General features: G+C 33.6%; 1 protein-coding gene and 1 non-coding gene across 2 annotated transcripts; both read left to right on the forward strand.

Annotated features, from left to right (window-relative positions):
• Positions 1–1,046: 1,046 nt before the first annotated feature.
• On the forward strand, positions 1,047–2,501 carry LOC107898223 (subtilisin-like protease SBT6.1). Its single transcript, XM_041091393.1, has 3 exons — positions 1,047–1,297; positions 1,702–1,886; positions 2,279–2,501. Exons 1-3 carry the CDS (start codon positions 1,235–1,237, stop codon positions 2,499–2,501), a joined length of 471 nt encoding a protein of 156 aa, XP_040947327.1. The 5' UTR covers positions 1,047–1,234.
• Positions 2,502–11,765: 9,264 nt separating this feature from the next.
• Positions 11,766–11,872, forward strand: LOC121216683 (small nucleolar RNA R71). The gene has a single exon (XR_005912863.1). It is a non-coding gene; the product is annotated as a small nucleolar RNA R71 (small nucleolar RNA).
• Positions 11,873–13,448: the final 1,576 nt, after the last annotated feature.

Consider the following 13,448-nt stretch of genomic DNA (forward strand, 5'->3'; position numbering starts at 1 on the left):
CTTTATCTCCTTCATTGCTTGCTTCGCCTTCGGCTAGTAGCCCCAATTTCTTGTCGAGCATGCCATAGAGAAAGGCAAGAAGAGAGCTGCTTCTATTTTTCTTTCTTTGTTTTCTGTAACAGACCCAGAAGCTTTAGATTGACGAGGTTGTCGGAAGCTGAAGATGCAACAACTCCCTCTCAAGCTTTAACCGAAGAAGGCAGAGAGTTACCTCTTCCTCTTCTCTCTATCTGATGAGGGCATTTTCCCGCCAATGCAATCCCGCCACACCATGCTCTCTGCTCAATCTTTTGATGTTGTTTAGTGAAAAAGAGAAACATTTCCACCATTTAGGTTTAAGTAATTCCTCACTTAATTGGAGTCGCCATCTTTTGATGCAGGTAAACATTTTAATTTAATTAACTAAATTTCCCAAAGCCAAATTTATGAGAATTTAAACGAGGGAGGAAAGTTATGGAATTTCTTATTTTTATATCGCAGAGGTCTCAAGTTACTTCCTTGTTCGGAGCGGATGCTCTTTGGAGAAAAGGGTATACCGGTGCTAAAGTCAAAATGGCTATTTTCGACACTAGAATACGTGCTGATCATCCTCACTTCCGAAACATTAAGGTACATCATTAGTGGGAAAATGAAGTTAGTTGAACTTTTGTTGGTGTGAAATTATTTTCTTATTGAAAATAACTTGTTGGTCTTCAATAGGGAGTTCTGATAATCACTCTTGCGAGTAAATTTTTCAGGAACGAACTAATTGGACCAATGAAGATACTTTGAATGATAACCTTGGACATGGGACCTTTGTGGCTGGTGTTATTGCTGGTGAGGACGCAGAATGTCTTGGCTTTGCACCAGATACTGAAATTTATGCTTTCCGTGTTTTACTGATGCACAGGTAACACAAGTTGGTGTTGGATATTTTGTTTGTTTTTGTATTTTGATTGGATGTTGCACCAGGCCTTTGCAAATCTCACCCTTTTTGTTGTTGGTTTCCTTTATATTTGATCCATTTGAAAATTCCTAGCATGCACTACAGAAGTTGGAAGCTCTTTTGAACTGTTCATTACTATAATTAGAAGATATATATCATACAGTATATCCATCAACCTAAGGACTTTCCCTTTAACATTTGTTATTCTATAAAATTTGGCTGGATTATGAGAATTTTGCTCTCAGCTTATTGCAGGTATCATATACATCTTGGTTCCTTGATGCTTTCAACTATGCTATTACAATCAACATGGATGTGCTAAACTTGAGCATAGGTGGACCTGATTACTTGGATCTCCCATTTGTAGAGAAGGTATGATTCTCATGGCCTGTGGTTTATTGGTGTTCATTTGTCAAGCATCATTAATAATTTTGTTTCAAAACTGCAAAATTGTCTAAGTTTGGTTGTAGTGGCATGTGGAAATGCTTCAATCATAATGCATTCACTTGCTTCCCACAGGTTTTTTGGCCTCTCTTAAATCCCATGAACATGCTATGATCATTCAAATTCATGAGTTGACTTCCTCTTTCAATATTTTGCATTTTGAAGAAGTTTGCTTGTTTTCTTTGGACATTTATTTCCAAATATGGAAGGATTAGCCAGTGAAGTTACCCACTCTGCTGTTGAAACTTCCACATTCAGTTTTGCATGCTTATCCTTACATACAATGGAGCTGAACGTTTTTGGTTAATGCTTGCTGCTTTATGGTTCTCCAGGTTTGGGAAATAACAGCCAATAATATTATTATGGTGTCAGCCATTGGAAATGATGGGCCATTGTATGGCACTTTAAACAACCCAGCAGACCAAAGTGATGTTATTGGTGTTGGTGGAATCGATTATAGTGATCACATAGCCTCATTTTCATCACGTGGCATGAGTACTTGGGAGATTCCTCATGGGTAGTGTATTGCTCTATTCTACGATATTAACTGTTCTTCACTTTGTTCAAAACATGCTCTTCTAGCCCATAATCATTTTCATTTTAAGAAAAAAAAAGGCTAGGACGCCTCTCCTGGAAAGTTTATTTTGGTTGGGGGTGTAATGGTGACAGTGAAACTTAAAATATATTTAATTTTGGAGTAGTCACTTATTAATTTAACTACTATACTATACTTTTCTTTAAAGGTATTGAGGTCTTGTTATCGGCCCTTTCTTTTTAGTGTTGATCGTATGAAGGCTTTAAATTATTTTCAATTTCATATACTTTATGATATTCCATGTGTAACTCCCTTATTAAGCAAGCTTTATTGTCCTGATCATGAATATTAAACTTGTTTTATTATCTTTGCAGTTATGGTCGTGTCAAACCAGATGTTGTGGCATATGGGCGGGAAATTATGGGATCCAAGATCAGTACTGGTTGTAAACAATTATCAGGCACTAGTGTGGCAAGTCCTGTGGTTGCGGGTGTTGTATGCCTGCTTGTTAGTATCATTCCTGAGAAGTATGCCTGCTTGTTAGTATCATTCCTGAGAACAGAAGAAAGGAGATTCCCGATCATCCAACTCAAATGATCGTTTTCTTTAGTTTACCTTCTGTTGCCCGATTGGAATGGGTCAGAAGATTTCTTTCTCACCATTAAAAATCAATGTTCAAACTTTTTGATGTTGTAAAACTATATAACATATGGATTATGATGTACAATTTCATTTTCATCTAACTTTTTCTTAATATAAGTTAATTATGTTTATGCAGAATATAATTCTCAAGTTATATATTGATTTTAGTAAATTCATATAAGAACAATTTATTATTGAGAATTTTATGAAATTATATATCACTATTAAATTATATTTAATATTAATTATTTTAAATTGTATAAATTCATATAAGAAAATTTATTATCAAGTATTTTATGAAATTTAATATTAATTATTAAATTATATGTAATAATTATTATTTTAGATTATACAAATTCATAAAATATAATTTATTAGTTATAATTATTTTAAATTATTTTAAATCATATATTATAATTAAAATATATTTAATATTAATTATTTCAAATTTTCATTTATAGTATCATATATTATGATTTGAGTAAATTCATATAAGAATATTAATTATTAAGAATTTTATTAAATTATATATTTTAATTAAAATATATTTAATAATAATTATGTTAATTTATATTTTACAGTATCATATATTATGATTTCAGTAAATTAATATAAGAATATTAATTATTAAGAATTTTATTAAATTATATATTTTAATTAAAATATATTTAATAATAATTATGTTAATTTATATTTTATAGTATCATATATTATGATTTCAGTAAATTAATATAAGAATATTAATTATTAAGAATTTCATTAAATTATATATTTTAATTAAAATATATTTAATAATAATTATGTTAATTTATATTTTACAGTATCATATATTATGATTTCAGTAAATTAATATAAGAATATTAATTATTAAGAATTTTATTAAATTATATATTTTAATTAAAATATATTTAATAATAATTATGTTAATTTATATTTTACAGTATCATATATTATGATTTCAGTAAATTAATATAAGAATATTAATTATTAAGAATTTTATTAAATTATATATTTTAATTAAAATATATTTAATAATAATTATGTTTAAATATGATTAAATTATTTATTATTGATAATAAAAATCTTATTATAATTTAAATAACAATAACAATAATCATTTACCAAAACAAATTTATGCTAAGGGTATTCTAGTCATTTTAGTTTTTTCTATTATGCTATTACACCTCTATTCCATTCAACCAAACACAAGATTACTATTACGCCTCTATTCCATTACATTCAACCAAACAGTGGATTAGCTATTACACCTCTAATCCAATACACCTCTAATCCCAATACACCTCTAATCCCAATACACCTCTAATCCAATACGCCTCTAATCCAATACAGCGAACCAAACGTGCCCTAAGTTTTCATGGCAAACATTACCTAAGACTAAGATCATAAAAACATTCCATTTTTCATGATAACATACAATCACTCAGATAAAATCATCATTCATGCTTGCATACAAGCTATCTTATTGAAAAGAATTTCTCTAAACATTCATTTATTAAAACATACTTATGAAAGAAATGATTTGAAACATACTTGAAAATTTTAAAAATTTCGAGCAATAATTTGCCTTACCCCCTTTAAAAAGAAGCAATGTCCTCATTGCAAGAACAAAGTAATGAATGAAAAATGAACACCAGGTAGGGTTGTAAAGAAAAAGAGGCGAGTCAATAAGACTGTCTTTCTTCATAACCCAATCCTAGACATGTTCATTCTCATTGCCACATCACTTAGTCTTTTTCTTTCTAAAGAAGTATTTATTCATGCTTGATATGTTTTATTTTGTAGAAATTAAATCCTAATTAGTAAAGAAATATATTCCTAAAGACCTAAAAATAATTAAATAAATAACAAGACAAGAATCCCCCTTTTATTTTTCTGACTTATTCCCTTTGTCTTCTTTAGCTCCATCTTCGCTTGCATCGTCAGTCTCTTCTGTATATGTCTCAAAGATAGCATCTGGGAACTCAGGAACAAAAGTATTAGAGATATTCTTAAAAGTATTTTGAATTGAATCATCTCTAATTTTTTCATATTTCCAGTAAGTTTGTTGCTAATTGTGCATGAACTTGCACATATCCATCAAAATTGACAACTCTGATTTCCTTGAAGTACTTGCAGAAGTCAACATGAGTTGTATATTTAGGTTCAACACTTAGCTTGACTGGTTCTTCTTCTAGCTCAACCCTAGGTTCAGGGTTTTCAGCTCCTTCAGCTGGTTGAGAACTATTTGGTTCTGATAGAGGGTTGCGCGCGGACCAAGATCGAGTTGCCAAGTCACGAGAAACTCCTATGAAAGCTCTAGACAAATCAGATCTGAATTCAAAACAAAGAACAAGATTAAAAGCAAATCAGAATTGAATTGAAATTCCCCAAATTCAATTAAAAGAGCAGCAAGAAACAAAGAAATAGAAAAAAATGAATCAAACGGAATTGAAAGTATGGAAAGGATGCGATTCTGCCAAGGGATTGATTCGGCCAAGAATGCCTAATTTCCAGCAATCAATTGATCCCCAAATTGAAAGAGATCCAATCGGCCAAACCCTAGGAATTGGGGATTTTTGAGAACGACTCTTTGCTGCCAATGAATGATGATTTAATTCGATTCTTTGAGTTGAATATGGCTGGAAAAACAAAAGAATAACAGCAAACAAATGAGATAAAGAATCGGCACAAGTAGGAATAAAGAAATAAAAACGAAACAGCAAGAAATAAAGAAAAGTTTTAAGAACCCTTGAATTCCCGAAAGAATTCACAAATTCCTTCAAACGGCTCTAATCTCCCCTACAAAGAATATCGATGGCAAGAAGAAGGTTGAAGATGGCTTCCACAATCAAAAGATTGTTAAAACAACTTCTAAAGAAAACTCAAGAGAGAAATCTTGGAGAAAACTCAAAGAAAATTCTGCTCTTTCAAATCTGAAATTTAAGAATGAATCTAAGTGTTATGTACAAGGGGTGGCTGGCCATGCCTTTAAATAGGCCTTAAGTAATCCTAATCTAACAAGTAACTAATAAAATTAAACCTAATTAATATAATAAAATAAAGGAAAATTCGGCCAAGCATATATATGGGCTGTTTTTGGGCCGAATTTTACATGGATGTTCCTACAGCTTAAAAAATTAAATTAAACAATTAAAATGTTTATAAATTGGGCCTTTGACATTTTGGCCTGATTTTTAACTAAGTATGAAGGAATTTCTTGATTGGGCTGGAATTTGGTTATTGGGCCTCGCCTTCAAGAATTTGGGCTCGTGATCCATCTCCTTCCGAAATTGGGTCGTTGATGCTCGTAACGGAGATCCAATGCGTGTTGGCTGCAAGATTTGGTTTCTTGGACCAAGATTTCCAAGATTTAAAATCTTGATTTTCTTGATTCTTGAAATCTCTTCGAACAGCATAATTGGGCCAAGATTCGGTTTCTTGATTTTCTTGAAAACAAGAAAGTGAATCTTGATTTTCTTATTCTCTCATGTATGCATCTAAGGCCTTGCTAACAAACTCTTGAATGGTCCCATTTAGTTTGGACCGCATTTGTCGGGCCTTTAATCTCGTTATTGGGCCTTGTGGCAATTTGAGCCCATCACTTTCTTGAACTTGGGTTGGGCCTTTATGACTCGTATCAGGTTCCTTATCAGATTCTTCTTCTTCAGTGTCTGTAACTGAATCAACTTCAATTTTTATTTTATTTGTTGACTCTTTGGTTTCTGGCTCAGTTGGTTCCTCTTGCTCACATTGGTTCAACTCATGCACTCTTTCTACCAACCTTTCAAGATCATGACTTGTAATACACCCTTGAACATACTGCCCCTTCAGATTTGCTTGTGTTTTAACACGGGCCCTTAAGAAAAGTGAAGTGATTAATGATGGGAAATAAGCACTTCCTGCCTTTTTTTTAGCACACTCATGAATCTCCTTGAGGATAATTTTCCCAACATTAATGGATTTTTCTGTCAAGATTGCATATAACAAGAGCATCCGTCCCATCGAGATGGTGGAACTGTGTGAGATAGGCATAAAACTGTAGCGAATAAAATAAAACCATACCTTTGGTATTGGTTTCAAGTATTCTCTTCGACAAGAATGGCTCCCATACTTTCTTATAATCCATTGGGATCCCGGATTTGTCACAACATCAAGCACTTGTTGAAGAAAATCCCAATTGATATTGCTCATCATAGGGTAGTACTCATATTCTTCAACATAAGGTAAATTAAACAAATCATTGATGGGCTTAGAAGTAAGAGGTACCTTTTTCTTTCAAACAATGACTTCAGTAACACCTTGCGTAGTCAAACTAGCATAGAATTCTCAAACTAGTTCATCATCAAGAAGTGAACGAGCATCACAGAATCGTTCCCATTTGAGAGCATTGATTATCTTTCTAATTGGCACAAGAACAACCATCACATCATTGCCCTTAAGATTAAAACCTTTTTTCGGCATCATCGGTTGATGCTTGAAAATTGAATCAAATCACTCTTTCACTTCTTCATTAACTACAATCGGGTTTTCAGAAGTAATCTATAACGATCTAGTTCTTTTGTGAGACATAGTACTTTCCCAAAAATTCAATAGAGTTTCTGCACAAGAGAGAAAAGAGAAATCGGCAAAGTTGGTATAACTTGCTACGGCAAAAATCTTACGACGGTAAGGATGGTGCGGCGGCGATCTCTTTGCGGCAACAATAGGGAATTTTTGTAAAAAGAAAGAAAAGGACTAGGGTTTCTTTTTGGATTTGAGGTTGATAGCACAAAGAAGAGATTTAGGGATTTTTAGGGTGAAAGCAAATTGCTTTAAGGGATATGAAAATTAGTAGAATGAAGAGGGGTTTATATAAGGAAAAATTAGGGCAACATGTAGCAAAAATTTAGCTACATTAAAGTTACTTGGGTGGCAAGTAATGGGTGTGATGGCGAGACCTAATTTTTTCCCTCATTTTTGTTGTCTTAGGCCTCAAACTCAAACTGTATCTTAAAAAAAACTGATTAGTACTTGGGTCAAATTTGACCCCCTTTATTAACATAAAAATTTAAAATTTAAACTGAACAAAATGAAACTTAAAAATTTTAATTAGAAAATTTCTTTTTAACAAATTACATTAAATTAATTCCCAGGAAAGGTTGGACAGGTCACAACGGTCTCGCTTAAGTTCTAATCTCCTTAGACAGAATTAATTAATTGTAATAAATTAAGAAAATAAGTTCTAATTAATTATTTATTTACCCAATGAGTTCATGAAAAATTAAGGATCTGTTAAGATGACTGAGGATTCAATTCGCTAAACTTCACCATCCTAATAGTGTTTTAGACGTTGACCATTGACTTTAAACATACCTCCATAATTGTCGTATAATTCAATAGCTCCGTAAGGATAAACTCGGTAGATGGTATAGGGTTATTTTCATCGGGATTTTAGCTTCCCAAGAAATAACTTCAGCCTTGAATTAAACAATAACACCTTCTGACCTTCTTTAAACTTGCGAAGTTGTATATGATTATCATGCCATCTCTTTGATCTTTCTTTACACATTTTGGCATTCTCATAGGAAAACAACCTCAGCTCTTCCAACTCATCTAGTTGTAACATCTTTCTCTCACCGACTTGCTTAAGATAAAAAATTAAGTACTTCAAAGCCTAGTGAGCTTTATTCTCCAATTCTAATAGTAAATGACATGTCTTTCCAAAGACTAACTGATAAGGAGTCATTCCTAATGGAGTCTTAAATGTTGTTCGATAGACCTATAATGCATCATCGAGCCTTCGAGACCAATCTTTTCTGCTAGGGCGTACTACCTTTTCAAGGATACCTTTGATTTCACGGTTCACTCTTTCAACTTTCCCATTAGACTGGGGGTGATAGGCAGTAGCAATCTTGTGCTTCATATCATATTTGTCAAGCAACCATTTAAGCCATTTGTTCACAAAGTGAGAACCTTCATCACTAATAATAGCTCTTGGTGTCCCAAATCGTGTAAACACATGCTTATGTAGGAATCGCATAACTACCTTAGCATCATTTGTAGGGTATGCTTCAGCTTCAACCCATTTGGATACATAGTCCACAACAACTAAGATGTATTTGGTCCCATACGAAGAAGGAAACGGGCCTAAAAAGTCAATGCCCCATACGTCGAATAATTCAATCTCCAAAATATTTGTTAAGGGCATCTCATTCCTCCTTGATATATTTCTGGTTCTTTGGCACTTATCGCAGTTCTTTACATAAGCGTAAGCATCTTTAAATAATGTAGGCCAAAAGAAACCTGCTTGCAAAATCTTTGCTGCAGTACGTGAACCACCAAAGTGTCCCCTACTTGGAGATGAATGGCAATGATATAAGACCTTAGCAATCTCACTTTTAGCTACACACTTTCAGATTATATTATCTGCACATTGTTTAAATAAAAACGGATCCTCCCAAAGATAATACCGACTATCATGAATGAATTTCTTCCTTTGTTGGTATGTCATTTCTCGAGGAATTATTCCACATGCAAGATAATTGGCAAAATCAACACACCAAGGTGTTTTATGAATTTGACTCACCTCAAATAAGTGCTCATCTGGGAAATTCTCGTTGATAGGCACACGTGATTGAGTTACCTCATCTTGCTTTAACCTCGACAGATGATCAACTACTTGATTTTCAACACTTTTTTTGTCTTGGATCTCAAGGTCAAATTCATAGAGTAAAAGTATCCAATGAATTAGCCTCGATTTCGCATCTTTCTTTGTGAGCAAGTATTTAATGGCCGCATGGTCAGTAAATACTGTAACTTTGGTACCTATAAGATATGAACGAAATTTTTCAAAAGCAAAAGCTATAGCAAATAGTTCCTTTTCAGTTACCGTATAATTGAGTTGGGCTCCCATCAAGGTTCTACTTGTATAGTAAATGAGATGGAACACTTTATTTTTTCTTTGACCCATCACAGCTCCAATGGCATAGTCACTTGCATTACACATCAACTCAAAAGGTGAGTTCCAATCAGGTGTAATAATTATTGGGGTTGAGATTAATCACTTCTTTAGATCTTCAAAAGTTTCCAAATGCTTTATTGAAATCGAACACTGTATCTTTCTCTAACAACAAATACAGCGACTTAGAAATTTTCGAGAAATCCTTGATAAACCTTCGGTAAAAACTGGCATGGCCTAAGAAACTTCTAACTCCTTTCACATTAATTAGGGTCGATAATCTTTTAATTACGTCTACCTTTGCTTTATCGACTTCAATTCCTTTCTTTGAAATCTTATGACCTACGACAATCCCTTCCTTAACCATAAAATGACATTTCTCCCAGTTAAAGACAAGATTCGTCTCTTCGCATCTCTTCAGTACCTTAGCCAAATTACTCAAACAGATATCATAAGTGTTACCAAAAATAGAAAAATCATCCATGAAAACCTCAACAAAATTTTCAATCATATCAGTAAATATTGCTATCATGCATCGTTGAAAAGTTGCAGGTGCATTGCATAAACCAAAAGGCATTCGCCTAAAAGAAAACGTACTGTATGGACAAGTAAAAGTTATTTTATGTTGGTCCTCAAGGGCTAAAACTATTTGGTTATATCCCGAATAGCCATGTAAAAAATAATAGAATTCATTACCTACCAGTCGATCTAACATCTGATCCATAAAAGGTAACAGAAAATGATCTTTTCGAGTGGCTTTATTTAGCTTTCTGTAATCAATACAGATTTTCCAACCAGTAACAGTTCTTGTTGGAATCAATTCGTTGAGATCATTTTCAACAATTGTGATTCTGTCTTTCTTCGGCACACACTGCATCAGACTTACCCACGAACTATCTGAAATAGGATAGATGACTCCTGCATCTAACCATTTGATCACTTCTTTCCTCACAACTTCTTTCATAATAGGATTAAGCCTCCTTTTCCCATCAATTCGAGCTCTTTCACCTTCTTCTAAAATAATTTTGTGCATGCAAAATGAAGGGCTTATACCTCGAATATCAGCTATGGTCCAACCAATTGCTTTCTTATATCTTTGTCATTTCTTCTTGGACAGTATATCCTTCATAAACTTCACATAATTCGGCATTTGTTCTAAAGCCTCCACCAACGGAATATTGATGTGTAACTGCTTCAGAACATCTAAAAACTTCTTGAATTGCACCTCCTGTTTCTACTTGTGTTGCTGCAATCTTTGTGTATATGGAGGTGATGAAACTTTCGATTGAACCGGTCAACTTTTTTGAGTAGGTAAATTTGCATCCAAAGAAGATGTTAAAATATCTGAATTTACTAAGTCAGGGTTTACCTTGTCAGACTTTGTAGATTCTGATTCCTTTGGTGTAGGAACTTTAACATCTGGTTGAATTTCCTCCTTTTCAACATGCTTATCTTCGACATCAATCAATCGGGGTACCAGAGTCTTACCACTTTGTAATGCCACTACCTTGATATGTTCTTTACCTAAATTCCTTAGATTCTTAGTATTGCTCGGCAAGGTTCGTTGCGGTCTACTACGTAGCTCTGCAGCTAACTGACCCATTTGGTTTTCCAAATTTTTCAGTGTTGCTGCTTGACTTTGGATCAAAGCGTCATTCTTTTCCATGTACGCTTTCAACAAGTTCTCCAAACTGTTTGATGCCTCAGCTTGAGGTGATTTTGGAGTTTATTGATTAAACTCTTGAGATTGGTTGAGTCTTTGCTGAAATAAGTTGTTGTTTGGTCTATTTCCTTGGTTGCTCCAAGAAAAGTTAGGATGATTACGCCATGAAGGATTGTAGAAGTTGGATTGGGGTCCTTGTCCACTCTTATTTTGATATTGGTTCCTTATATAGTAAACTGACTCAGGATTTGATGAACAATTCTCAAAAGAATGACTTTCCCCACAATACATACAGGAAACTGTTTCAAACGGACTTGGTGGCTGAGCTACAAAATTATTAGTACTATTAGCAGTAAACTGTTTTAACATAAAGGAAATAGACGATATCTGAGCTGATAACGAAGTGAAGAAGTCAACGTCATGAACTCCGACTATGCGACTTCCTGAAGCTGTTCAATTCGTTGACCATTGATAGTTATTACTCACGATCCTCTCAATGATCTCATAAGCCTCATTATAAGACTTAGACAAAGTTGCATCATTCGCGGAAGCATCTACCATCAATCTTGTATTTACATTGAGACCATTATAGAATTTCTCCAACTGGATACAATGAAAAATCTCATGATGAGGACACTTACGAAGTAACTCCTTGAATCGCTCCCAAACCTCATACAAAGACTCATCATCCAATTGTTGTAAAGTTGTGATCTTGTTCCTCAACTTAGCGTTTTTGCTAGGTGGGAAATACTTAACCAAAAATCTCTCTACTAATTCTTGTCATGTAGATATGAAACTTGGTGGCAATGAATTGAGCCATGCTTGTGCTCGATCTTCCAACGAGTACGGAAACAACTTCAACCTCAGTGTGTCTTCAGTCACACTGGCTATCTTGAATGAATCACTCACCTCCATAAACAATCGAAGGTGGAGATGTGGATCTTTCGTGGGCATACCACTAAATTGGCCCACCGTTTGTAGCATTTGAAACATCACTGGTTTCAATTCAAATGGGTTGCCTCAATATTTGGCCTTCTAATTCCTAGGTTTAACTCACTGAAAAGTAGCACATCATATTGTCTGATGCATCTATCCCTATCATCGGCAATGAGGATAGAATTTCGTACATAATCGACTTCATTACCTTGGTCTTGATTCTGATTTCTAAGGTCCATCTCGACATGTCTTTGAGCTATTCGTTCATGTCTTCTTTATCTGAATGTTCGCTCAATTTCAGGGTCTACAGGGAGTAAATCGATAATTCGATCTATGCTCATAAACACCTGCAAAATCACAAAAATTAGAAAGAATAAGTTAGTAATGTTAGAAGTAAATCAAATTGAAAATAAATAATTTCACAAAAAATGACTATGGCAACAGTTTACAATTCCTGGCAACGGCGCGAAAAACTTGTAACGCTGGGGTTTGTGCAAGTGTACATAGTCGTTATCAAGTAATAAGTAAGTATCGAGTTATCGTCTCCACGGGGATTGTATTTGTGCTAAGTCCCTTAATTTGTAAAATTATATTAACAATTTGGTAAATAAAAACACAATATAGTTGAGAAGGGGTGATTAAAATATATTAAACTAAATGCAATGATCCCTAATGCAAATTATCCTAAGTATGCAAACTTTATGAATGAAATAGATTTTAGTGAAATTAAACACAATTTGCAACAATTATAACATAAATAAACTAGGACAATTACTTTAATTAAACTCAATTTATTATCAACATGCTTAATAACATTCGGAAAAATATTCCATGACAACTCGATCTTTCATGAGTTTGGAAACCACATTAGGTTCTTTCGAAATCCTTTACTTAGAAAATACGCATTTTACTGATCCTTATTTACTAAGGGTTTCTTAGCTTTTATGTGAGGTAACAGGGACATGTTAGGTTTGAAACAATTTAATCATACAAATATAAAAACTATGCAGATAACAAAGCTTGGTTAGAGTTGTTATGCAACCTACAATTCAATCGGGTTAGGATCTAAATTGAGCATGCACATTTCAATTATGCGTCCATTAGCCGTTGTCTGGTTAGGATCGCTCAGCTAATTTAAGCTATCATTGTAAGCATGATCGATTGAGGTACAAACATTATAAGCATGAATCAAATAATTATTATTTAATCAAAATAATCATCCTAGCTTAAATAAATTTAAGCTATCATTGTTGTAAACAAGAACAAAGAACACATAGCAAACATATTTAAATTAAATTTAAAGAAAAGAAAGATTAAACCCAATTCAGAGTGGTTGTCACCTAAGACTCTGACTGACGAGGCTCCT

This window comes from Gossypium hirsutum, chromosome D04, assembly GCF_007990345.1.
Source record: "Gossypium hirsutum isolate 1008001.06 chromosome D04, Gossypium_hirsutum_v2.1, whole genome shotgun sequence".
Classification (NCBI taxonomy): Eukaryota; Viridiplantae; Streptophyta; class Magnoliopsida; order Malvales; family Malvaceae; genus Gossypium; species Gossypium hirsutum.

Excerpts from the sequence above, each read along its gene's own strand:
- LOC107898223 (XM_041091393.1), top strand. The coding sequence starts at position 1,235 with ATGGATGTGCTAAACTTGAGCATAGGTGGACCTGATTACTTGGATCTC. Across the intron at positions 1,298-1,701 it reads ATCTCCCATTTGTAGAGAAG|GTTTGGGAAATAACAGCCAA; the intron begins GTATGATTCTCA and ends ATGGTTCTCCAG. Across the intron at positions 1,887-2,278 it reads ACTTGGGAGATTCCTCATGG|TTATGGTCGTGTCAAACCAG; the intron begins GTAGTGTATTGC and ends TTATCTTTGCAG.